This window comes from Fringilla coelebs, assembly GCF_963513975.1.
Source record: "Fringilla coelebs genome assembly, chromosome: 2".
Classification (NCBI taxonomy): domain Eukaryota; kingdom Metazoa; phylum Chordata; class Aves; order Passeriformes; family Fringillidae; genus Fringilla; species Fringilla coelebs.
Window position 1 is genome coordinate 31,589,026 of NC_140029.1, and position 26,209 is coordinate 31,615,234.

The following is a 26,209-nucleotide window of genomic DNA, read 5'->3' on the forward strand; positions in this document are numbered from 1 at the left end:
CATGCAGGTTGTGGCATGAGCATCTGCCTCTGTTACAGCCCAAAGAGTGACTCTACAGCATTTAACTCACTATCCAATCAATGGCATCCATGACTTTCTTCTCCCTTGACCATGAAATTATGGCTCTCCAAATGAAGAAAAGAGAGCACAAACAGACTACTGCACCAGAAATATAATTTAAATTACGAATAAATTGTCTTCAGGCTTTGGACATGTGCAGTTTTGCAATTATTTTTTAGTTTAGGAACCTTAATAAGCAAAGTAATATTTCACTTCTGAAAAGTAAAGAAAGAAGAGAGAAGAAAATAAGAAAATCAGTTGGTTTAGTTTTACTTGTATTTCTCTGTTACTAATTCTCCCTAACTCTGTTATCTTTACAAAAAGAAAGGGATGGAAAGAATCTCTACCTTTTCCCAAGTTTCTTTAGAAAGAAGAAAAACCATAATCTCCAGAATACTTAAAACTGGACATAAATAAGGGAAAAATATGTGGGATTCTCTACTATTGTTACTTGCACACTTGCTCAAATGCTGTAATTTTGTCATTTTGTCTCTGGACCTGAATGGGCTGAGAAAGTGAAAATCGAAGAAGCCCATCTTCCCTAATACATATTTTTAGAAGCATTCAAGGATTCACCAAATTCAGTCTTGAGACAAGAGGGGCTGGTTGACTAAAATGTCAAGTACTATTGTCTTCTGGAAGTGGAAATAGTCTGTATAATCTATTCTACCTCTCTATAGCCTAATAAGTACCATATGGGATATTTTTATATATTATGTATGTTTATATATAAAATACACACACGTATGTTCAGACATGTATGGAGACATATATTATGTAAGCATACACATAATGTTCTATTCTCTATCTTTGTATTTTAGCAACTTGTACACATATACAGTGAAGTACTGTTATTTTGTTGGTACAACTAACAGGTTTTGTTCCTCCTTTAGTGATTGCCACATGAGTTCCTCAAGGACAATGGACCCTAAGATGAGAGACACTGAAGGAGATGGAGAGGACAATTCAGGTATAATTTCTCCCTTCCCTGGTGAATGAAAAGCGCTGTGACTTCTTAAGCTTCTATGCCTTAGCTCTCTCATAGAAGTGCATTTTGTTTGTTTAGAGAATGCACTCTGCCTTTCTCTTCAGCTTTTTCCAAGAGCTGTTACATGTTTTCAGCATTTTCACAGGCCTGAAATAAGATTTTTATAGCATTTTGTGACCAAGCTAACTTTTTTATCCAACAAGATCCAAGAGTGAATGAAATGCTGACAAGGATGCTTCGCGGTACTGTCATGTCAACTTAAACAGGCCAGGCACAAATTGTTGGAATTCTTGTGGAAAACAGTGATTTAATTTGGATAGTTTCCTTCACAGAGCTGCAACTGATCCTAATTTAGGTCTTTCCTCACTGGGCAGACTAGAATTGCTTTTCAAGGTTATTGCTTGATTCCTAGATGAATACTTTGTGACCCATTGAATCTTGTAATCAGCATTAAAAATATTCTCAATGTATTATAAACCCAACATTTTAACAGCATTAGCCTCCCAACACTGTACAATCACCTTTGTATGCCTTTTCTACATTTAAATTGGTTTTGGTAGCATTGCTCTTATCATCACTATTTAGCTTGCTGAACAAAGGCAGTGGGTTTCCAAGTAATAATTTCTTTTTCATATCCCAGGCAGTTAAGACAAAATTTTTCCTTCACAGTTTAATTACCTCAAGAGGCAAGTAGAAACTCTATTAGGAATGATTCTACACCATTGGTTATTTCTTATGTCTCATAAACATTGTAATCCATTCTCCAAGATAACAGTAATTTCATACCATCTGTACAGTCTTGAAAGACATTAATGCAACAGTGGACTGTGTTACATTTTCCAGGAAAAAATCCACTTATGTAAAAAATTATAAAGAAATGTTATTTTTCAAAAATTTGCACATGCTGCTGGTTGCATCTTCTTTATGTTTTTTCACTTAGGAAAGAAAAAATCAAAGTTCAAATCTTTCAAAAAGTTTTTTGGTAAAAAGAAAAGGAAAGAGACATCATCTTCTGTGAGCAGCAGTCTGAAGCTGTGCCAGTCAACAAATGATGTTGCAGCCTCTCATGACATGCACACTAGCTATGATTCTGAAGATGAACTTGAGTAAGTCTTTGGACTCTGTTTGGTGAACAAATACAAAATTGCTACAATGTCTGTAGATTAAAAACGCCTCAAAATTGCCTCCTCCCCTTGTGCATAATTCTGTATTTTCAAATAGTTGCTTTTCCCAGGAAAGTACAAATTAAAATGGTTGATGCCAGGCAAATCAAAAGGGAATTGAGTGGGGTGTAGCAAGAAATATTAATGAAAAATGCTTTCATTTAATCATAAATAAGCCTTGGGTTATAATTTCAAAAGAATGTAATTCCCATCTTCAAAAATGAATTAGATAATCAGTTTATATCCTACCAGGATATAAACCTTATGTCCCTAACATGTGACTACTAAGGATTGTTAGAGAAGGTTAGATGACTAACCCTTTATGCCAGGGTTTGAAAGCAAGGAAGGAGTAATGGGCTGACTGCAACTGAAATCAGCAGGGTCCAGAGGCTCTGAAGACTTCTTTTCTTCTGTATATGTGGATCCATCTGACCAGATGTCTAATTTTGAGTTCTAGAACCACAGATTCCTATAATGGTAGGAGTTGGAAGGGTCTTTAGAGATCATCTGCCGCGGACAGGGATAGTTAGTTACCAGCTGCCTTTTTTAGTCAGAGAGAAGTCAGCATTACTAACAAGATTGTATCACCCTTATGCATGAAATAGGCTCTGGAAGTGCCTGTATCTCTCCACTGAATGTAAACAGGAGCCTGGGATAGCCACCTCCAGTGTAAATAGCTGCAATTTGATGTCTGGAGTTAGACCAGATGAGTCCCATCCTGTGTACCTCTTTGCCTCTGAAAACCCTGTCTCCATTTTACCCACTATGAAAAGTGACCATGAGAAACCCAGTCCAAACACTCAGCTATGTCTCTGGACAGAGAGGTGGACTGAAGACCCCCTTCGATAACTAAAGAGCAAGTCTTTGCGTTGGTGGATGTTGTGCTCTTCGGAACAAGCCTTCTGGTCCTCAAGCAAGGGGCGCTGCTGTGCCCAGGAATGGGAAAGGAAACCATCCCGGCCATTTAAAACGACATTATTCTATGTGGCCACCAGGCAGCGCCAAACAACCAAAAGAAATTATTAACACTCTTTTTATTTTTTTTCTCTTTGATGGTTTGGTTTTGTTTTTTTCTTTTTGCTTTCATGGCATTGGCAATAGTTAGTTAGTTAGTGCAGCTTGAAGCCCTCGGAGTTCTGGGCTGGCAGCACCAGGTGGTGTGAAGTTCTGTTGTTTGACAACTTATTATGTCCTGTAAGATGTGGATGGTGAGATTTTCTTTGCCCCATGTGTGCCTTAACAAGGCCATGTCTGAGTGGGTGCCATCTCTGGCTCTCATGGCCATATTTCTGCGCTGTAACCTGAAGCGTTGTTACATGATTGTTTCTTAATATTCATGTAGACAGACTAAGACCAGGAAATTATTTGAAAGGAAGGAACACTCTTAATCTGAGGAGACATGCAGGGTACTTCCATTAAGTGTCTGGGAGGGATGCATCCGCTAGAAAGAGGAACTGAGGATGGAATGCTGGGATAAAGGTGCCCATGCAGTGACACGGCCTGTGTGGCTGCCGCCCTTGTTGAGTGCTGGTGCGTAGGGCACCGCTGCAGCCCTGACTGGCACCCACTCTGCAAATTGCTATAGATCTGTCTGACCTTGGATGCTGTGCAGAGATCACATTTGCACTCAGACAAATTGTTCTTCTAATGTCTCTAATCCATTAAGCAGACGTAGCAGGCTTTCCTTCCTTCTGCAGCAAGAATGTGGATCAACTCTTTCCTGCTATTGTTTTATCAAACATATTTATAGCAGCCACTGTGTGGAAAATGTTACAGTCTGCCATGATTGTTTATGTTTGTCTTCAATGTCCCTATGACAGTATCTAGGATCCAGAAATACAGTTCTTTTTTCTTTTCTGCTCAATTCACTTGATAGTTACATAAACCCAAACAATGATCTCTTCTGCACTCATTTACCATTTCATAGCTCGATTTAAAAAATTTGAAAAAGGTACTCTTAAAAAATGCTGTGTGCACACATTTCTTGTCCCTTCTCAGTCAGGGTACGAGCTAAGCTGAGGAAAATGAGCACAAGGAACCTCCTAGCAGCTAGCTGTCTGTCTGTGGCCCTCCTCTACCATTCCCATGAGGAAGCATGGTACTTATGCCCCACATGCACCATTTGCAAAAGAAGTTACATGCATCAAGAGTAGGAAACAGAATATGAGAGAAGCTGCCTACAAAGCATCTCTTATTTCCCCCAACTAAGCCACAATGATTGTCAATGAAAAAATGCATCCCACAGGCTCATAAGAGAAAATCTGAGGGACCTTGATATAGAGCACAGCACCTTTTAAGGATCTTTTGCACCTGTGCAAAGGATTCCATGTAAGGACTACATTGCCTGAAATGTTTTTGCTAATGATCTGTGTGGCAGAGATATATTAAATGCTGTACCACTTAGTAAAAGGTACTTATTCTTCCTAGGATAATGGTCACTCATTTGCAAGACATGGTCTTACATTAGCAAGAAGTCTCAGGACAGACTCGTTCATGTGAACTCAATTTTGCACCTGGGCTTGCCTGTGGCGCTGTGACACCACCCAGCTGCTGGCTTCCACCCAAGGGGCAGTAGCTTTTTTCATAAGACATAACTCATCTTCTGGGGTTAAACTGTCTTTAACCTTGATTCAATTTGTTAACATGACAGATAACAGCATTTACAATTTTTTTTTTTTTTTTTTGGTTTTTAAAGGTGTTACTTAGATTACCCTGAATGGCTGCATTTATGGAAAGTCTGGAATCTTGTTTGTGATGTATGCTGTGCATCCTTGTGTCCCATTCCACCTTCAATAGACCCCTTGAGTTAAGAGAAATGGCAAAAAATTTACATGTTTTCATTCATTTGTTATATCATTCTAGGACACATAAAGGCATTATGGGAAGCAGAGCTTTGTCACATGATAGCATTTTCATTCTTGAGACTGGGCAAGAGCCTGCAAGGCCAGTAAGAGTCTTTTCTCAAGAAAACATTTCTGATCGGATTAGAGCTTTACAGGTAATATAGACAATATCATATTTTTTCAAATGTAAGAGATGGAATGTCTTTCCAGGCTTGATTTTTTTGTATAGTATTTGTAGTTGAATGTTTGATTAGTAAGTAATATCAGGCTGCAGTTTACATCAACTGTTGCATTTGTTGATTAGACAGCAGTATCCTGTCTTGGTTCTATATAAATGATAGCTGAAAAATGGGTAGTTTATATGGCTCCCTAAGAGAATGTGTAAAGTCAGATGTCCTGTGCCCTGGATCATTCAGTTGTGAAGTTAAAATAATGGTAACTCATTGACCTCAGCTAACAAATGTTCTGGGGAAATCTCCATCACTATCACAAACTAATGTATTTTATGCCACACTGAAGTTGAAACTCCAGCCTACCATGAAATTGGGGCCTCCGCCTCCATTTGGACTTCATGCAAAGCGAACAGAGGATGCTGGGACCAGTTCTGAAGATGATGGATTACCCAGGAGCCCTCCAGAAATGTCTTTGCTTCATGAAAGCCTAAACTCAGGCATGACAACAAGAGTGAGTAGTTCCAGTGTCGACAAAAATGGGTGTTTAATGACTTGTTTTACCTATATGGGGATGGTAGAATAAAGTATTTGGTTTTACGTATCCCTATTTTACCTCTGAGCAATCCAGAAATACCTCACTCAAACTGGGAAAACACTCTCTCTCTGTAAACAGCTACTTAGAATCTGTGTTCCTGCTAAAACATAAATATCACACCAGAAAATGCAGAACTAGGAAGAAGAGTATGTGATTGTGTACATGCATGGGAATGCTGTGTTTTTTATAGAGACTAAAAAGAGCTTCCAGGCATAAAAAAATAAGGCCGAAAAATCTGTATTCCCCCTTGAGTGTGTTGATAAGAGAACTCTCTAATGTTCTTTTAGGTTGTCATTGGAAAAAGAAACATAAAATAATCTGATTTTTTTTTTAATGATAGTATTGTTAGACATTATTTCATTCTTTATCTGCATGTCTTACACTTTATGTTTGCAGTGTCCTTGCTAATCCTTAAGACTGTAGAGAAAACTTACATTGTCAGTACCTTTGTGCACTTTGTGTAGATAATTTCTGCGATTATATCCACCTTGTTTGTCATCTTTTGCTGAATCTCTTCCTCATTCCATCCCACAGTTCTCTGACTCTCACAAGCACCTTAGCTCTTTGAGTTTAGCTGGAACAGGCAGTGAAGAAGAAGAACAGGTAACTTCTGCCAAATGTATTAAAGGACATGTAATTACCCATAGTAGTTTTTAAAAGAAATATTTTAAAAAATATTATTTTGTTTCCTGTCTGCTGCAAAAAACAATTTCGTATGCATGTAATTGCCTGCCTGTCTGTTTGCTGTTTTAATGTCTGTCTAACATAAAAAAACTGTGATTATTTATCAACATAACTCTGATACAAAGTCATCCCATTATTATCCCATTGATACTAATGAATGTCTCTAGAAAAGCTCATATCCTTTAGCCAACTTTATAGACATGATTTAATCTCCAAGCACAACCAACCAGATTTAGACACTGAAGCAGTGTCCATTTTTTCAAAGATGGGAAATTGCAGTAAAGGCTGCTTGAGTTACATGCACAGGATAAGGGAGAAAGCTTATTGAAGAGATGGGAACAGCTCTAGATCCTTTGAAATCTGCCCAGACCCTGCTTTAAGTACAAAGTTACCTCACACTGACACAGAGAGTGTTTGCTTGATGATAGTGGCTGACATTGCTGCTTAGGAGTCTGAGTTCAGCCTTCAGTCAGATTCTGGCTGTGAATTTTGCTGAAGTGATGTTTTTCAGAGCTCAAGTATAGGCACATGGATGGCTTTCTTCAATCAGAAGCCAGCCCTTCTGGCTGATTAAAGGGCTGTTTTGGAAAGCTCTGAAGAGTCTCTTTTAGCTGTCTGCAGCTGGAGTCATGGTGGAAACAACGCAGGGGTAGAGGGAAGAGCATTTTCTAGGAATAGGAGGAGGGGTGGAAGGAAATTGCAGAAATGAAACAGAGAAACTAGTCCCGAGCTGACCATTTCTTGGTAATTATGCAAAATGTATTGCAGGACCAGCTGAAGCAGGGCTCAGCAAAGATTTCTGGCCTTACTTCTCAGGAAGTATTTCTTGAAAGCTGTTATGGGTTCACTGTAATTGTGCCCAGTCCAGATGCATGTTTGCTGAAAGAGGATTTATGTCTCCCTGTTGTTCCATTAACATTACTTTCTGACTCACTTGCTGACTCCTGAGTCGTGGTGATGACTACACAGCTGTTTAGCTTTTTCCACATGCCCTGTCGTTTAGCACAGAGCTCTCTTCAACCCATGCCAGTTTGAGAGTGCAGCCAGAATGCAGCTCCATCTAAAGGCTTTCCTCCCAAACCACAGGATCTACTACCTGGCATTTCAGAGAAATTAGCCCTGCTTCTGTAAGTCAGAGGAGACCAGTTCACAGGGCCGAGGAATTTTGCACCACCCAGTCCTGAGGTTTTGGGCAGCAGTGACACCTTGCTGTGCCTTGGCAGCAAGGACTTTCTGGATTGAAGAAAGGAATCACAACTCTCCTGTCTGGGCTTTGGGGATGGAGTTTCCTCCTGGCCCCCCACCTTGTGCCACCCAGCACGACCAGCTGAAGGATGATTGAGCCATGTGCAAATGACATTTGGAGAAAGGGGTCTGCCAGCTCTTTCCTTCTTCAGCAGGCTTTGTCAAAGCCAAACTTTGTGGGACAAACAACTTCTGCAGCCGGCTCAGAGCTGGCATTCACTTAAGGCTGCTGAAATTTAAGTAAGAAACCAGATTTTGGATTTTCCGGTGTAATGGCCAACACTGAGCACTGCCAAGGAGAAGACATGCAAAATTCTCGAGGAAAAGCAGGAGCCAGAAGAAAGGCAGGCAAATAATGACGTGCTTTGAAAGAGAACATGTGCTGTGCTTTTGTCATGGAGCTGAAATGTCAATGTATTCACTGTTAGCTACTAATGTATAATGCAGCCACCTATCGTTTGTTGTACATTAGTCATGTTTGACTACTAGACTGCAGATATTGTAGAGTTAAAATTAATGAGAGCATCCATTATCCATTATTCAGCATGTCTGAGCTACCTTCTTTTTCTTAAGTAGAAAGTATGATTAGAAGGTGTAGATCCAGCTTCTGCTAAAATCAATGGGAGTTTTCCCCTGGCCATTGAGCAAGCTGCAGCAGGCCCTCACTACACTACAGAGCATCTTTGGGCTGCAGTGCATATTGCAGAATTCTACTTGCACACAGTGCTGATGCTTTTTCCCTTCCAAAATAAAATGAACACCAACCTGCCCTGCCCTTCTCCCATCCAACTTCCTTAGTAAAATACCACTTCCAGAAGAAAAGAAAAAAGAAGGAAGAAGAATGCCCACAGAAGAAAGTGTGAAAAAGGAGGAAATCTCCTCCAAAGAAGTGAACCAGAATTTCAAGCCTACAAATGGAGTGCTGTAATGAGTTGCCAGAGGTGATGTTAATGCTGTGAGAGATAGTTTGGAAATACCATTTTGCCTACTTGCAAAACTGAATCTGAGAGGAAGGAGGAACCCTTTCTAGAGTTTATTTTTAATAAATTTTCCAGCGTTCTTGTTGCAGCATCCCTGGAACTAGGGTAGTTTTTGGTGAAGCTCAAAGGCAAGCTGAATTCCAACTTCATGGAAGTATGACATCCCTTGCAGCATTCAGAAGCTGTTTCTGGATGGGTTATTGGCCTCTAGTAGGAATTATCCATTGCTTCCTTCCCCAGAATGGTTTACCAATGAAACTTTACATTTCCAGTAAATGCAGATACAAATGTTTTTACATGATGTAAAAACACAAGCTGACTTAAATGTCAATGCCACTAATTCTTAAATTTTTTGTCTTTGGGAGGGTATTGTAGAGTTAGAGGGGACCTGCTCACATATAGGAAGCTAAAGATGCTCAGCCCAAAACAGCTGTGGATAGGAGCCTAGACAAAGATGCTAGAACAGACCCAGAAAGGAAAATGGCCCTTTAGGTTCTGTAACTGAGTACTCTTCATAAATATGTCTTCTAAAACATGCTGGCCATGTATTTGTGTGCTTTAGATCTTTGTGTGCTTTAGATATCTTTAGATATCCTTCCCCCTGGACAGTATATCACAATATTCAAGCAGCTAAAAATGCAGAATTGCTAACACTAGTACATCACATGCAACATTAGGAAATGCAATGCATTTTAAAGAAAAGTCAAAAAGAAAAAGAGGCAACCTTAAAATGGTAATAAATATGCTACTTATTTGTAGAATTGTTATTTTTGTGTCTTTGTTTCTTTGTTTGATTCTTCATTTGGGGATTTGTTTTTTTTCAGATTACACTGGGTTCTTCTAGATCTCGCTCCACAGACGGTCAGCTGTTCTTTAGGCGTGGAAGTAGCAAAGCTGGCTCTCCCCGGACATCTGACAGTACCATCTCCCCTACAGCCAATTTTGACACTCCACCTGAGCTTTCTGCTTTCTTGGATAATTCTGCTGCCAAGCATAAGCTTTTAATAAAACCCCGGAACCACAGATCCAGTAGAATGAGAAAATTTTCTCAGGTAAATGTGAAAATAAACAGTGTCACTTTTGACACAAACACAGAAAGTTCTTACTGGAATTTTTACTTCAAACTCAGATATGATAAATGAAAGTGCATACTATTTTAAAAAGGCTATTTAAAAGTGTATAATCTTTTTGAAAAAATCTTTTTTTTCTAAACCATCCTAAACACAATTTATCTGATCCCCTATCATATTTTTTGAAGGGCAGAGCTTAGTTTTTCTTCCTTCTTTCTTTCCTTCCTTTCTTTTAGCACTAAAGCTTTCAAATTTTACTACAGTATTTATCCTTTATTGTTTGTGTGCTTTTTCCAGTTTTAAATACAGTAAAACCATTAATTTGGCTTGCTTAATACCAGAAATATTATTCCCCCTGTCTCAAAATATTACTAGCTGATATTCTGTATTTCCCCGAATCTGTGAGTAACCTTTCAGCACAGTAGAGCACTGCTGTGAGCAGCACAATGATGAGGCCAGTTATTTAGAAAAACACATAAAGCAATAATTCAGTGATCAATCCCTCTTTTCCATTCTAAAGTTGTTACTAAAATATGATTGCTTTGTCCAGACTGCCTATAACTGCCAGCTGACTGAGCCCTTCTGGACTCCCACAGAGAGTGTTCACATGTTTTGATGAAACAATTTTTTATGTTTTCTTGCCCAACTCTGCCTGTGCTCCTTGCTTCTGGATGATATCTTGTGCTTTTATGTTCTCGTGTATATGGATTGTGGCATTGCAACTGGGGTTTTTTTGCAATTGCCTTTGCAAAACAAGAAGTCATAAGCACCCTAAAATATCTTTAAAGTGCAGGTTTTGTGTTCTTAGGGCCTACATCCAAAGTATATATTTACCCAACAAACTATGAGGAAACAGTGAGCTAATACAGGCACCATATGAAAAGGCATATTCACCAGCTCACTACTGTGCTTTCAGATAATCCTGTGTACTTAGCCAGTCCTCACATCAAGTTTAATCACAAGACTTCACAGATAACTACATATGAATTTGTTAACTTTTAAACTACATACGAATTTATAAACTTTTATCAAGTAGTTTAACTCTTGAAAGAAAAAGAAAGCTTTTACACAAAGGAGCAAGGCTGTAACGCTTTATGACAGTGGGATTAGAAACAAGACTGCCATATGGGGCAGATACTCAGCTGGAATGGAGTGTCATAACAGGATGGATTTGTTAGGCTTTTGCTCTTGCTTCTATGTACCCTTTCCTCTTCAGAGTCATGCTTAAGGAAGAACGGGTTGTTTTATTTTTAATGCTAGTATGGAGTAGCAAAACACAGAGACAGATTTTTCTCTTTCAAGTGTTGCTTTTTTGCCCGAGAGCAGCACAACATAGGCAGTATGCTCTGGAGAATCAACTGCCAAGGACAGTCCAATGGCCATTGTTCTGATGGACTTCCCATCTACAAGGGCATGAAAGCACTAGTTGTGCAGAAGCAAATGTCACACATTGCTTTTATATTGGTAAATTAATTACTCCAGGATTTGCTTAATTAAAAAAGCATCCAGTCAGTAGGTTAAGAAAACTGCAAGTTCAGCTCTGGAGGCAAGTATTGCCTTCCTCTAAGATCTCAGCTGTAAATGTAATGATGAATAAGAAAAAAAGTGGAACTGTACATGGTGACCGGGCTTTCTGTATTTCTTTTTTACAGAGGACCCAGTCTGAATCTCTGACTGATTTGAGCTGTACCCCAGAGGAAGAAGAAGAGGATGATGCTGTATTCAAGCCCAGCAATCAAGAACTGCCATGCAGAACAGCTGCAATGCAGGATGTGGCTTTCTGGCCAAAGCTCAAAATGCCTGAGGACCTCTCCCCTGCTTTGAGACCAGTGATGACTCAGCCTGCTTCCGAGTCTGCTGATGGACAGGAAACCCTGCTACCAGAGAATAAGCCAGAGGACTGCCAACCAGCACTGGAAATTAAGTGTGAGGAGTCTGAGTCCTCATTGTTGTCAGGAGGCAAAGACTCTGCAACTTCTTCCTATTCCAGTTCAGACAGAGGAGTACAAAAGCGAGAAGATTCCTCAGAAACACCGGTTCTCTTGTCTGGGGATGGGTCAATCAATATTGTAAATCAAGAAAATAAGGAGCTTCATACTGTGTTTCCATTAAATAAAGAACCTTCTGAAGAAAATATTTCAATTGGTAAGAATAGTATTGTTTGCTTGGCAAGGTCAGAAGAAAATAACCAGAAGGATGATCAGGTACATGTGGAAATGCCCTGTAATAAAGGGGCAGACAAAGAGTTTACTCTATTGTCAGAGTCCAGCAAGGAGTGTTTCATGGGTTCTTCCCAGCCCACAGACTCATTCCATGTTTCACATCCTGTTTCCTCAATGCAGATGGGATCATCTACTTTCTGCTCTCTAGAGAAAATAAAGACTGCACAGGAGGCAGCTGCTTCTGATAAGGAGAACAAGGAGGAACAGCTGGGGAAGAAAGCTGAAAAAGCAGTCAATGAACTCAATGCCTTCAAAAAGTTTTCTGTTTCCTCTGCACGGGAGAGACCAAGCACCAGAAGCCTGTATTTCCCAGAAAGATCAGAATTGGAAAGCCCATTAAATACTGGATTCCTGTCCAAAGCAAAGGTCTCCTCAAGAAATGAGAAATGGCAAGATGACTTCCAGAAGGGATCAGATCTGGACGAGGAAAAAAGTAGCAGCAAAAAGGAGACTTTCCTGCCAGAGTCCTACTCAGAGGACCCAGGCCAACCTACAGAAGGTTTGGCTGGTTATATTTTCCCAGCTGTTGATGCAGTGCCAGTGCCAAGCAATTCTTCAGTGGTATCTCAGAATCAGCCAAGTTTTAAAGATAAAAGTCCTTTTCAAGTGAAACTTAGATCCACCTCACTGTCCTTGAAATATGAAGACAACTCACCACCAGAATCAAAAGGGATTAAAAGATACAGTGCAGAATTTAATTTAGAAAATGAGGGATTTCCTTCCTTTCTAAGAGGTGATAGGGCAGAGATGAGAAAAACAACCAATACAAATACTGGTGATTTTTTAAATGAAAAGATCAAACCCAAAGCAAAGTCCTCTGAGCAGCTTAGTTGCAAACCTCCATTGCCAAAAAAGCCAGTGTTGCAAAGCATAACCATTCCAAACACTACTGCGAGCAAGGAGAAGCAGGACAAAGCTATTCACTCTCCTGAATCCAGAAATGAAGACAGAGACTTGGAGAAACAGTCAACTGCTTGTAAAGTGCCTGGTAAGACTCCCAAAACTTTATGAAGTCACCTTCGCTTGCAAAGAATGATCTTACATGTGAGAGAGTGTGAGGCAGCACTGCTGTGTCTGCCTGGTGAGCACGAGATGATGGATCTGCCTTCAGTGAGGTTGCTCCCTTATTTTCCCTTGCTGAAAAGATTATAAAAAAGACAGAAGGGAAGAAACAGCAGACAGAATAAGATATTTTTATGTCTGATTTTTGAATTTCAGGGTATTGTTTAAAGCATGTTCAAAGTGACACTCAAAAAATAAAGTACACTAGCATGTATTGGAAAACAGAAAGAGTAAGCCACTAAGTGTCCCCATTTAGACCTGCTGCATGGCAATTCAAAATCCAAGAGCCCATATTAAGTGTAGTGCCCTGTGTGGGACAAGTGACTCAGACCTCTAGACCTTCTTTTTCACCATAGCATTGAGGCAGAAATGCAATGAGGCCCTGCCACTGCCTGCCATGGTAAACACACCACTTATTTATTGCCTCCTGTGAGGTTTTCTTATTCATTTATCTATCTTTGTCATTAGTCATTCCTTGTTTAAAACAAAAATTAACAACCCTGCAGCTTCCTGGAGTTCAAAGGCAGGAGAGACCATAAGATCGTGGCTACTGCAGACTGTTATATTTTACCCTGTTGTCTGTATTTCTGCATTATATAATTGGGTTAGAGATTGAAAAAAAAATCAGACCTCTGGAGACTAATTATACACTGTGGACTGCAGGCAGAGAACAGAAAAGACTGGAAGTGGCACCACTGTCTGGGGTCTTTGCAATGACAATAAACAAGTTAGGTGAAGCACACTCAAACAGTTCTAGCAGGAGACCTCTGCTCTTCACTTCAGAGAACAGCTGAGAGGGGAAAAAGTAAATCTTTAGGTCTTCTGATATGTGGAAGAGAAGTCTTCCTTTTCCTGGACTTGTATGGGCATGGGTTTGATGTTATGAATGTGAGAAGATGCTGGACAGGTAAATAATAGGCTGTGTCTGTGCCATTGCAGAGCTTCCCCCAGTCTCATTGCTCTTCTCTGATTGGGGTCTGTCTCTGAGCTTTGTACTAGGGAAACACCAAAACAGATCTCAGGGCACAGGACTCCACTTGTCTCCTCTAGGGTGAGTAGGTTGCCTCCTGGCCCCAGAGGCAACTTACTGATGTCCTGAGTGACATCTGATTTCAGTTGTCTTCTGCTGCAGCACCACAGATATTTTTGCAGGACTTTGGCCACGTTTACAGTTTCCTGCTCTCCCAGCCATCATAAAGGAGGGGATTCATTGAGATCCACAGCTGGGTGAGATCCCCACAGGCATCCAGCCAGAGCCTCCCCACACCCTGCAGGCAAGGCAGGAGATATATGTATGTACATAATCCCATCACTCCCTTTAAAGGCATTTTCCCTTCTGTGCTGCCCTGAGAAGTTGATTATTTGTAGTGATGCCCATGTATCTGATGGAGTGAGATTTTGGGGAGGGTCATTCTGGGACAAGAGAGGAGAAGACCTAGCATAGCAGGGTTGTTCTGGCAGGGTATGGAGGAGAGCAGTGGGATTAGTGCTCCCTCCCACAGCCCTTTATCACATCCCTCTTGCTGAGTCCCAGAAGGTGGACTGGAAAGTCTTTCTGCAGTGAAAGACAATGAGTGCTGGAGAAGGAAGAAAGGAAAGAAGCCAGGGAGCACATTTCTCCTCCAGGCTTCTCCTGTGGCTCCTCAGCCCTAGGATGAAGGAGACTCTGCCCTGAGATGCAGAACTGCCCTCTGCAAAACAGGATCTGTGGGTGGGAGTTGTGCCTTGGTCTCCCTGATAGAGATGCATGCACCTGGAGTTTGAAACAGGGTTAAGAAGTCCTGCTGTGTTCCCCTCCCCCTGACAGTATTACACCAAATCTGTATGGTCTGAGGTTCTTTAAAATGATGGTTCAAATTGGTCTGTGTTGGCAATTAGTTTTCTTCCTTGTCTACTGCCTTCTTTAGACACCTGACCAAGCACCTCCCTGTGCTAAGCTGCCACATCAGCTTAACCTGGCCACCTAAAGTCATGGGTGAAGGAGGTGTGCCCACCTCCTCTGAGTGCCCTGGAACCAGCTTTATTGGGAAAAGTTTCACAGTGACCCCAAAAATTATGTCCCTCTGTGAGGCATAGGAGAATCATGGGATGCAATGAGGACTTGGCAAGGAAATAGCTCTGCCCAAACATAATTTTAAGCTCTTTGAAAAGTTTCCCTCAGCTCAGTGAGTCAGGACCATGTCTTTGCAACTGCAAACAGGAGAAATCTGAGAAACACAATCAACACAGCTCCTCATGTGTCTTATCAGGCATCTCTGGCCTCTGAATCTGCTTGGATACTCACTTCTTTTTTTTACTTTACACCCAGCCAGCCCTCTCCTAGCCCTTGAGTTCATCAGCCTTTTCAAAGAGCTGTAGTCACCATCAGGAAATGCTGTTTATTTATGCTGTCAGGGAGTCTCCACTGCATGTTAGGAAATCTGTGTGCTGAACAAGAAGACAAGTTGTGAAATGGTGATACAAGGGGATGCAGTTCCCTTCTCATGCACACTCATTTCAAAAAAGTCCTTTTGCTGTGTCATTGAGGTCAGCTGGAGCAATGTGGTTCATTGGGTTCACATTATAGCTTTTCAGCACTTTTGGTACCAAAGGAACAGGAGAGCTGATGGGATGCTGGCTTACCACCCCAGGTAAAAGCAGCACTCCTCCTCCCCAGAGCTTCCTAGGAACTAATGAGGGACTGCTTTACCTCTCCCAGGCTGCAAGGAAGCCCTTTAATGTCTGTGTGAAATTAGTCACTCCAGGAGGAGTCATTTTTAAATTTCTGGAGCTAAAGGCACAAGTCCTTGCAAGATTTAAAAGGTTAAGCTGTGTTGTTTGGAGTTGATACACTTTGCTATAAATCCTGTAAAGGGCAGAAGCAATTACCATATGTTAACAGGTTATTACAACAGCGAAACCATAAGCAATACTTGTCTGAATCTGCATATTAGGAAAAACAAAAATCAGCAACTGAGGAGCTGTAGTGGGCAGACATCCTCTGAAAAGAGCAAAAGAGCTCAGGGAAAACGATGGATGTTATGGTGAATGAAATTGGTGTGCACTGCCTGGCAAATAGAGGCTCTGAAATGACAAGAGAAGTGTTTTTCTCTACATCAAAAAGACATTGCTTTAATGCTGTCCAGGCTACAGCTGAAAAACAAGTTGTCTTTTTTTTTTCCCTTCCAAAAGAAGTTGCTTTCTCAGTTGTGTCAGGCTATTTTGCAACATGGCTGTTTTCCAGCAGTGAAATAGACTTTGATGCAAACAGCAGTTTCTTGTGTAAAAAAGACTCTTCTGGCATCAGTGGTATAGATCCAATCAAACGTCAAATATCTCTCAGAGCAGCTTAGGGAAAAAAGAAATGTCAGAAACACTTAACCAAATCTTTAGAATAGCTTTGTCTGAAATTAAGGAATTGGGTGTGTATACTGACATGAATGCATGTAGTACTTTAATAAACAAAGGGAAATATGTAGGCCAGGATATTCTAAATGCTATATGCATTTGTAAAGCCCTTCTTAAAATAACTGGAGTTTTATAAATGAGCAAAGATACAACAGTGTGGAATTAAATATGCATGCATAAGCAGTGTTATAAAACAATGACACTTACATACAGAGGGTGTTAGCTCCCTGTGTAAAGTTGTTTGGATTAGTTTTGAGTATGTTTGCTTTTAAAACATTCAGGGAATCCACAAGCTAGCGCTGCTTGCTGTTAGTGGTTTGACTTTCAAAAGACTCTAAATTCTAAAGGCTCTGACCTTTCACCTGCACACATGTAGGGCAAGAATAACCACTCTTTGCAGTCCTTGCAGGCATAAGATGTTCTTTTGCAAGTATAAGAATTATATGCCGTAAAGAACCTCCTCTACAATTTGTGTCCACAGAGGCTTTTAGATGTAAAGAAAGCAGGTCTCAGATTTAAAGAAATCTGAGGCCATCTCTAAAAAAGACAAAGTTAATCCCTAAATCTCAGGGTAATGGTTAAATAGGTCTTTGCTGTGTTTATCCATATAAGCAGCACACACAGGGAGATACATTTGAATACATGGAGTATATCTGTCTGTCAATAGACAGAAGTAGGTATGTATTTTTCTTTCACTTCCTGCATGTGTGTACAAACCCATGCACAATAACAAGTCAATCATAGTTCCTTTTGTATATTAAGATTAATGTATTATCTTCATCTTATTTTTTTGTTCATACAACCAGTCTGACACACGTTGCAGGACAATATCCAAATATCAGTGAGAAGTGTACACATTTATTTCCACAATATTTAGGCAGAAGACATTTCATCTATAAGATCAGACCTTTAGTCTGAGGAAAAAAAAAGGAAGTTGTTTTAGTAAGATACTAAGAGAAACAGGTACCTGTATTAAATGGGGTTGCAGAAGGGGAGTTTCCCCCTCTAGAGGACCACTGAGGCAGCCAGCCCTGGTGCTTTCAGACTCAGTGTAGGAGAGCTCAGGGGATTCTGATCTGCAGGAGGGAATTGAGAAGGTGGCTATGGTTCACTTGGCTTCAGAGCTATCCTCAGTGGTTGGTCTGGAAGCTATGGAAGTGGTGAAGAATGCAGCAAGAACAGCTGACCTTGTGACTGTCCCATGTGTGTGTGTTGGCTCTGAGGAGGACATGAAGGGAAGGCTTCAGCAGCCTCTGGGTGTGGTTTCAAGAGGCAGCCGCAGGTCTCAGCTTACATTAATTGCTGGCTTTAATACATGGTGACATTATGCACAGACTGGCTTGACAAGTTCTGACCTGGTATCTTTCCATTGTTGGTGGCTTATCCCAAGGGGAAGAAGGGGCTCCTCTCTTTCAAAAAAGCCTGAGGCCAAGCCAGCTCCAAGGAAACCAGGGAAAGATTCAATCACAAGGTTAAAGATGTGAATGAATGAGAGAGAAATTGCTGCCAGCAATGTCCTTTATTAGTTTATGAAGTTATTAAGGAATGAATAGCACATTGTTTAAAACAACATGTTGTAATATGAAATGAAGAATATTATTTAGATTTTTGTTTTGTTCTGAAAATCTCTCAAGTGCAACAGAGAAAGAAGAGGCTCAGCCCTTCTTCAACAAAGGAGAAATGAAACACAGGGCATTTGTGGAGGCTGTGATCTGTCAAAACTGGCTCAGCTTTGGATAGAGCGTACCACTGCTTGCATTTTGTACTTTGTTATCTCCCTAAGAGTGGCATTTACCCGCTGGGAGTTTCTGTGTCAGCTATTATGCATGTGACATGCAGCAGAAGCAGGAATTAAAATCATCCTTTTGAGTACTTTTGGTTCCACTTTGGCTCCCCAGTTCCTTAAATGCTGTGCTTTGCCACGTGGTGAACCATTAAAGCACATGGACTATCCCATGACTAGATAATACAGAGCTTGTTCAAGGTAATCATACAGTCATGAACCCAGAGAGATGTGTGAGCAGCACTTCCTTTGAGAACAGTCACTTCCTGAGAAAGCTTTTTGCTTCTTTATGTCCCTTAGGGTACCAAGAGCTTCATAGGACAGTCTCAGGTCACCTTAAACTGCCAGCTCTCTTCATCATGCTATCTCCTGGATTACTTCACCACCTTTCATCCTTCTGGCTGGAACAATGGTGCATATATACTGCCAAGAAACCTTATCTAATTGGAGGTGGGAGGATGTAAAGGACCTCTGGGCAATGGGATAGATAATAAATAGTGAATATGCCTCTTCTACCTCTTACAGTAATTCTGGCTGATGGATGAGGTAGAAAATCCTGTGTGGGTTGCATCTGATGGGTTTTTTTCTGAAGATAAGGCACTTCCCCTGCCTTGTCTGCCTGTCTGGCTTTCTGCAGCAAAGATGCTCAAAGGAACAAGGGCAGAATGTAATTGCTCAAAGATACAAGAAAGCCTCTTCCAGCAGCAAATCAGTTCTTGATCCTCTGTAGGTGATACTACTCTGCTGTACTAAGTTGGCCTGTACATATATATATATATATATATATATATATATATATATATATAAAATCTATATATAAAATCTTCAAGATTATGATGAAGAGTTTTTGTACCCTATTATCAAAGGCACATTTGGATACCACCTCTTATGGAATGATACCTGTCTCTAATTTGGCTGCCTTCTAATTGGCATGACTAGGATGTCTGGCATCTTACCAGGGAGAACTGCCTGAAGAGTAAGGGTGCTTGATGCCTTCATTAGAGCGTCTGCCTTATGAAAAACATTGTTATAGTAGCAGCCTCCAGATGTATCACTGCAGGACTGGGAACCCAGGGAACTGGGAACTCTGTTGTCCCAGGCAATGCACAGTGAAATAACAGCAGGATGAATCCTAAGCTCATGAGGATGACAGAGAAATGTAAGCACAGGTAGCAATAAGACCATTACATGTAGTGCAGTAAATAGAGCCTGGGCATAGCATTCATTTTTTCAGTGTGGATTGTGTGGTGGAAGCAGAGAAGAAACAACCTTGATGTTTACATAAAGCTCCTGTGGTGTGACAGGAAAAATGGGACAAAACACAAAGGGGGATTTAGAGTCACAGCAGCTAAGATGTACACCACTAGCAGCATCAAGGCAGAAGCCAGGTTCCCAGTATTATCAAAAAGTGTGGGTGGATTGAAAAGGACCTTCAGCACAAAGACACTGGAATTTTTGAGCATCAAGACATTACAGACGGTGAAGGAAGGTAAAGAGGTGGTAGAAGAGGATGCATGTGGTGGTGTGTCTGCAGCTGTACAGCCAGAGAGCTGCTCCTCAGCTCTGAGGAACACGGGACATCACCTTCAGTCGTGGCTCATCCCCGTGCCACAGGGGTGCTTTGGGAGCTGATGAAGCACTGCACCTGGTTTTATTGGACAATGCACTAATAAGCCATGCCCAAATTGCCCACCACCTGAAAAGGTGCAGATGGCTGCAGATGGGCTTAAGGGCATGGTTGCAAGCAAAGGAGGGAATGTGATGGCAGATGCATTAGCAGACTTCACATCCTTTCAACTGTGTGGCTTTACTTAAGATCCCAGCGAGGTTTGTCCTAAGATACTGAGATAAGATGGCTAGCAGACTTTGACTTGCTAGTGGTTATCTTGGAGAGCTGTGGAAGTTAAGGGGCACTGACTGACAAGTACAGAAAACCATTCCAGGTGTAGTCCTTCCATGTCAGCTGATGCTAACACTGTTTCATCTCAAGTGCCACTTCTGACCATCATATTTGAAGGAGATTTGACCAAACAATTGGTCAATTGCTACAAAAGAGTCATCTAGAGAATTAACCAGAAAAGTTAAAAATGTAGGGAAAATGTGGTCTAAGTCTTCAAATGCATAACAAGCTGCTGCAAGGAGACTATGAGTAATCTGCTCATGTCCATAGTGTGTAGGAGAAGTAGTTACAGATTTAAATTAGAGCAAGGAAGATTTAACTCACCCAAGAGGCAAAAAAAAAAAAAAAAAAAAAAAAAAAAAAAAAAAAAAAAAGGTAGAAAAAAAGAGCTGTGCCATAGGATAGGTTGCTTAGGGAGACCTGTCCTGTTTCTGGAGAGTTAGATACATATTTGTGAGGAAACAGTTTCTAGGAAACTGATCTTTCAGCTGATCTTGCCTTGCAGTTGAAGGACAGACTACATGACATATTGAGATCTCTCCCAGCCTTATTCTTTAGCATCCTGTAAAAGAAGATAAAAACGAAGTAAGGAGAGCCAATGGAAGGCTGATTAGAAAAAAAAAAGAACACAGTGATTGGAAAAAGATTATGGGAGGAACGGCTGTTGTCATGCAAAGATGGGGGTTAGGTGGGATGCACAGAATTAGAGTAACATGCTGTGCAAGAGGGAGAGAAGCTCCTTCCATGTTCAGGGACCCTGTTTTATCTGTGCTGCATTTGCACAGCTGGACTTCTGAGTTGTTTCTTCCAGAGGTCTTCCTGCAAGATTGCATGAGGTGAATGTGAAGAGAAATGCAGGCATCAGCTGGCAAAACATCTTGCTTTGGCATTAAAGCACTGGGTTTTTTCTCTTTTTCATTTTTTAGCTGACATAGGCTTTACAATGTTTTCTTGTTCAAATAACTACTCTCTCTCTGGTGAGGTATAAAAATGACTTGAGAAAATCCCTGAGCAAAGCAAGTTTGTGGGCTTTCATAAGATGCCTGTGTTGGCAGACTCCAGCTCTTGGGAGTGCATCATCCCTTTTATCTTCCATGCCTTCATGAGGCATCTCAAATGTGCCTTCAGAGACATTTGCCTGCTTTCCTGATCAGTGCCACATTCCACCAAACTAGACCACAGTGCTCCAGAAATGTGTCTGACAGCTCCACAGGGTCCTGTGGCTGGCTCTACTGTCAGCAGAGCAGCTGAGCCCCCAAGGGACCCTAGGGCAGTAATCCTTTCTGGCTGGGTCTGCCTCCTCCCAGGCCCCTGAACAGGATGCTGACCAAGTAATAAACTTTTCCAAAGAGTGGGACCACATGTGATTAGAAGATCAGAAGCTTAACCTCTGCTCTGCAAGAGCCTTCTGTAAATTTTGGTACCTCAGTGACCAGAACTGGCTGGGAAAGGTGAAATCAACCTCCTTGGGTCTGAAGTTGTTAGTACTTTTCTTTTTCTTCATTTAAACTACACAAAAGCTCTACCATTCATTTGGGAAATCCAATTTTGTGTTCAGTGTGAGTGAAAAAATGGAGAATCAGGGGGATGGAGCCAATAGAACTGCTGAGGCTCTTCTCTTGACCGAGTTCTGTTCAGTGACTAGACAGGATTTCCCTTCTCAGAATATTTGAATACAGAGTATTTCTCTTTCCCATAACCCTGGATTCTGCACATCCTTGGGTAGTAGTTGTGAGGTCAGCAGGGTAGTACTTTTGACTTTCTTCTCCAGAAATTGTGTTTTTTCTTTTTTGTGTCACTCAAGTCTCATTTCTGGTAGAGCACAGTGGAAGTTGCTGGCTCCAGTGAAGACCATGGTCAGCATCAGCAGGGATAAATCAATGTAAACCCCACATCAAAAGACTGGAAAGTCCCTCTGTGGTTTTAGCAGTGCTTCTGTGTGCTCAGTCACCACAGACCACTCTGCAGAGGCACCATGACTGGATCTGCACCTGCAGACTCCACAGAGCTGCAAGGTGGGGCTGCTCCAAAAGGGGTGGAAGAAAAGCAGGGAACAATTAAGGCATGGGCTGCTGCTGCATGTGGGGAAGCTGCACCTGCTGCTGCTGCATGGACATCAGAAGAGGGAGAGCTGAGGGTGGCCACAGTGGGTAAAGTTTGCCTTTGTAGCACCACAGTTCATCTGTGTCCATCTGTGGACTTTCTTGCTGCTTGCCTCTAAAATATTGTGGGAGAGGGAGCAGAAGGGGCAGACCTTGGGAAATGGGTAGATTAGAGAAGTTTCACTCATGTTTCTGCATCTCCCTCACGTGGGGGCAGTGACACTGCGACTCCAGCTGAACAAAGCTTTTCTCACCAGCAGAATGATAACTTAAACCTGTGAGCATGGGAAAATTACTCTCTGGAGACTAAACTAAACAGAATTCCTATTTATCCAGGCTGGTTTCATATCCTGGGACCAATCAGTACATTGAGAAAGTATGAGCTGAAGCTGATTACAACTCTTTTTCCTCTAACTATGTACATAAATAATCTGTCAACAGAGAAAAGCGTGCCTTTCCCCATGGCTGCAGGAGACTCTGGAAAAGATCCTGACACTCCTACTGAGCCAACCTGGATTTCCATTGCAAGGCAAAAGCAGAGGGGCATGCACCAGGAGAAGGAACTCGACAGAGAAAAGCTTGTGGCTCCAGATAATAAGTCAAATACAGAGAAACAGAATAAAGGAAAGGAACAAACAGAGGTACTTGCAGTACAAATTTGTGAAGCTTTTGTATCACCTCCTGTAGTATTCTTTGGATCTGCTGCTATGTTACCAGTCAGGCCATAATGATTACAGTTACTTAATGAGTGTAACTGTAACTGAAAAAGACACCGTTCCCATAAATGTGTTACAGATTCAAAGTTCTCTGATTGTTCAGAAATGTAATTTTGTGTCTCCAAGAAATCAAAATCCTGGAACTATGTGAAGCGTGTAAAATTTCTTGGCATACCTACCAGATCTAACACATGTATTGCATGCTGAAATATCCAACAGGAAGTGCTAAATTGTAGTCTTTGATCCTCCTCAATGCAGAGGAAATATGTTCTCTTTTAACTATCCTTCTAAGCACAGCCTTTCATTGAACCTCTTATACCTCCTGACTGAGTTAACACTGAATGAGCAGCTTGGTCCCAGAAGCTCCTAGGTAACAATTTTTAGAGCCCTGAGAAGTGAAATAGGATAAAAATAACTTTTGCATTTGCAGAGAGTGCCAATATATAAATTCTGGTTCCCTGTACATGGACAATTCAGAAGCCCATGTTGTGCCATGGAATATGGGCTGACACTGCCTCTTCAGAGATTCCATGCAAAACAGAGTGATTCCTGTAGCTAATGATCTTCTCAGATGGCCCAGCTGTGCCAGTGGAAGTGCTTGGCATGGATCCAGAACACTCACCTGCTGCCTGTTTTGCATCCTGCACAAATAAGAACCCTGCTCTGATGCAGGAGCACGTGTGTCCTATTCCAGCATGGCATACCCAGTGCAAATGACCTAGTTTCTTGCTTCAGGTGGCACTGCCAGCACCCCAGACAGGTGCATTATATCCTGGAATAAGAGATGATGAAAAATAGCAGTGGTTAGATTAACAAGAAGTAATACCTAATAAGATGTCTAGGCCAACTTCTGAACTGCAGTAATGCCCAACATGATCCCAAAATACAGTTTCTATGTCAGAACAGGAAACTCCAGATTTTAGCTGGCAATGATCCTTGAAATTCATGCCATGCATTTTATTTCCCTGTAGCAGCTAGCAGAGAAACATGCCAAGATGCTTCTGACTGCAGCATGTGAGGCTTGGTGCCACTGTACTACTCCCACTTTCTCTTTCTCCCACATGGCACCAGGCACTATCACTTCAGGGTAGTTTTTGATACTGGCAAGAAAATCTGTTGGAGGATATGTTTGACTTCTTTTTTATGAAAAATCCATTTACCACCAACTGTCCAAAAATACAGCGTCCTAGCCCTCAAAATTTGGGAGATGGAAGGAGAACATGAGAAAATGAGGCTGTTTCCAAATCCTGTGTATGCTTGTAGAGATGTGCAAAGTACTTGGAATACATTTTGCAGTGAAGACTATAATTATCTACTCATGCCATTATGGATAAGAGATACTGAGGGATAGTTTCAATTAGTAAAATTGAGTATCATGGATGTTACATGAAAACACTGTTACTTTCTGAACAGGTGTCAGCTCAAGGGAGAGGATTGGGACCAATGTCTGCTGAACTGTGGCAGACTCCCTATCCACTACTTTGTTTGTGTTCTTCCAAACTGAACTCATTCTCCCTGAATTACTTGGATTTTGTCCCTCTCTGTGCCTAGGGGCCAGTGAAACAACAATGGAGTAAACCTTCACACTTGGCACCTAAAACCACTTCTGAAGAGCAGAGGAAAGACACAAAGTCTGAAGCAAAGCCCCTGCTGAGAGCCAATTCATTGTCACACAGTGTCCCTGGTAAGAAGCAAAATTCTTAAAATGTAGGCTGTTACCTCTCAACCTTGTCAGAAGAAATCCTGCTTGAGTGTGCTGCAAAAGGAGTAGGGGCTACATCCCAATCTCCTCCTCAGCTCCACATCAGCCAGGACAAAGAGTTTTCTCAGTACTCGTGTCTGGGATTTTATTTACTGTTTTATTTATTATTTTATTTGAGGTTTTATTTTTTTATATTCTTCTGACCAGTTTGATATCAAACAAAAGAGTAAAAAGGAGTAGTCAAAAACTTGTGTTGAAAGAAATGTGAATCAAAAACTCCAGGCCCTTTCACAGGACAGAGGCCCAAATGCACTATCCCAGTGTAAAATGTAAACAAAAATATTTACAATAGCACTCAATTTAAATGTGGCTTCCTCAGCAAGCTGAGGAATGGTGCAATTCCAAACTGTCTGACCATCAGTCCTCCCACAATGAGTTTGTTGTAAATCTCTTTGGTAAATTCAAATTTGAAAGAAGGGCAGAAGTTTTGAAGTAATAAAATTCCTGTGAACTGGGGGCTGAGTAAAGGAGGAATTCACATGTGAACACTTTATCTAATGAAAAGACTCTCTCTTCTTCAGCCTGGGAGTTAACATAGGGCACAACAAGGAATCCAGGTCATATTGAGTTTTGGTAAATTTAGGGATCAAAATATGTTAGTGATGAGAAAAACATTGTATTATTTAGAGCACAGAATGATAATTTTCTCAATAACTTACTGCACAAGAAGCTTCCATGTGAAATGTGAAGATTTTCTACCACAGGGCAAGGTATGGAAAGTATTTAATAAAAGAGAGTGCTTAGTTGTACAGCGGGTAAGTGTAAAATGTCCATGTGCTTTATTCCCAGTAGCTCCATCACCTGCACTGGTGGATCAGGAAGAAATAAGCCACTTGAAGAAAGCCAGTAATGCTGCTCCCAATCAGCCATCGTGGATGGAGCTGGCCAAAAAGAAATCTCAAGCTTGGAGTGATATGCCGCGGATTATAAAATAGAAGGATGCAAACAAGGAGCATCTTTCATAACTACTTGACTGAACTCCTACAGACCAGCAAATCACAGTGAAGAATCTCTTGATACAGAAGGGTTTTATTATGCAGCTGTGGAGAAAGTGTGCAATAGGTGCAGTCAAAAGGTTTACCTTCAATTTTGTAGCAATCAGAACGCAATGGCAATGGATTACTTAAATTATGTTAAGGATGTACTTACACTTTGGAAAATAAAACTTTTGCCTTATGTATTTCCTGCATTTTCTGCTTTTACTGATGTTTGTATCCAAACAGGATCTTTGCTAAACTTTGATGAACTTCTGTTGTTGCTGGAAAATTCTATTTGTTACGGTCTTCTCTGTTTACAGTTATAAATTGTGCACTTACATCCTGATTCTCTTGATGTGTTTCACTGGAATCACGTGACACACTTTCTACCAAAGCTGTTAGGCCCATGGAGGTATTCCTGAATAGCTGCTAGTGAGTAATCCATTAAAATGTGTTGCTTGAACTTCAGGTTTGCTTAGCTAAGCCAGTACAGTTTC

The 26,209-nt window shown here is 41.1% G+C and overlaps 1 protein-coding gene across 1 annotated transcript in view; it reads left to right on the top strand.

Moving 5' to 3' along the window:
• CRACDL (CRACD like) overlaps positions 1 to 25,670 on the top strand; it is a gene marked incomplete at both ends in the record, with an annotated part of 35,634 nt that extends 9,964 nt beyond the window's left edge. The window contains 10 exons of the mRNA XM_084225489.1: positions 954 to 1,030; positions 1,989 to 2,154; positions 5,074 to 5,209; positions 5,574 to 5,738; positions 6,357 to 6,425; positions 9,556 to 9,783; positions 11,454 to 13,011; positions 22,699 to 22,898; positions 24,525 to 24,657; positions 25,525 to 25,670. Of these exons, the coding sequence (XP_084081615.1) occupies positions 954 to 1,030; positions 1,989 to 2,154; positions 5,074 to 5,209; positions 5,574 to 5,738; positions 6,357 to 6,425; positions 9,556 to 9,783; positions 11,454 to 13,011; positions 22,699 to 22,898; positions 24,525 to 24,657; positions 25,525 to 25,670 (2,878 nt within the window). The remainder of the gene's footprint in view (positions 1 to 953; positions 1,031 to 1,988; positions 2,155 to 5,073; positions 5,210 to 5,573; positions 5,739 to 6,356; positions 6,426 to 9,555; positions 9,784 to 11,453; positions 13,012 to 22,698; positions 22,899 to 24,524; positions 24,658 to 25,524) is intronic.
• Between the last annotated feature and the right edge of the window lie 539 nt (positions 25,671 to 26,209).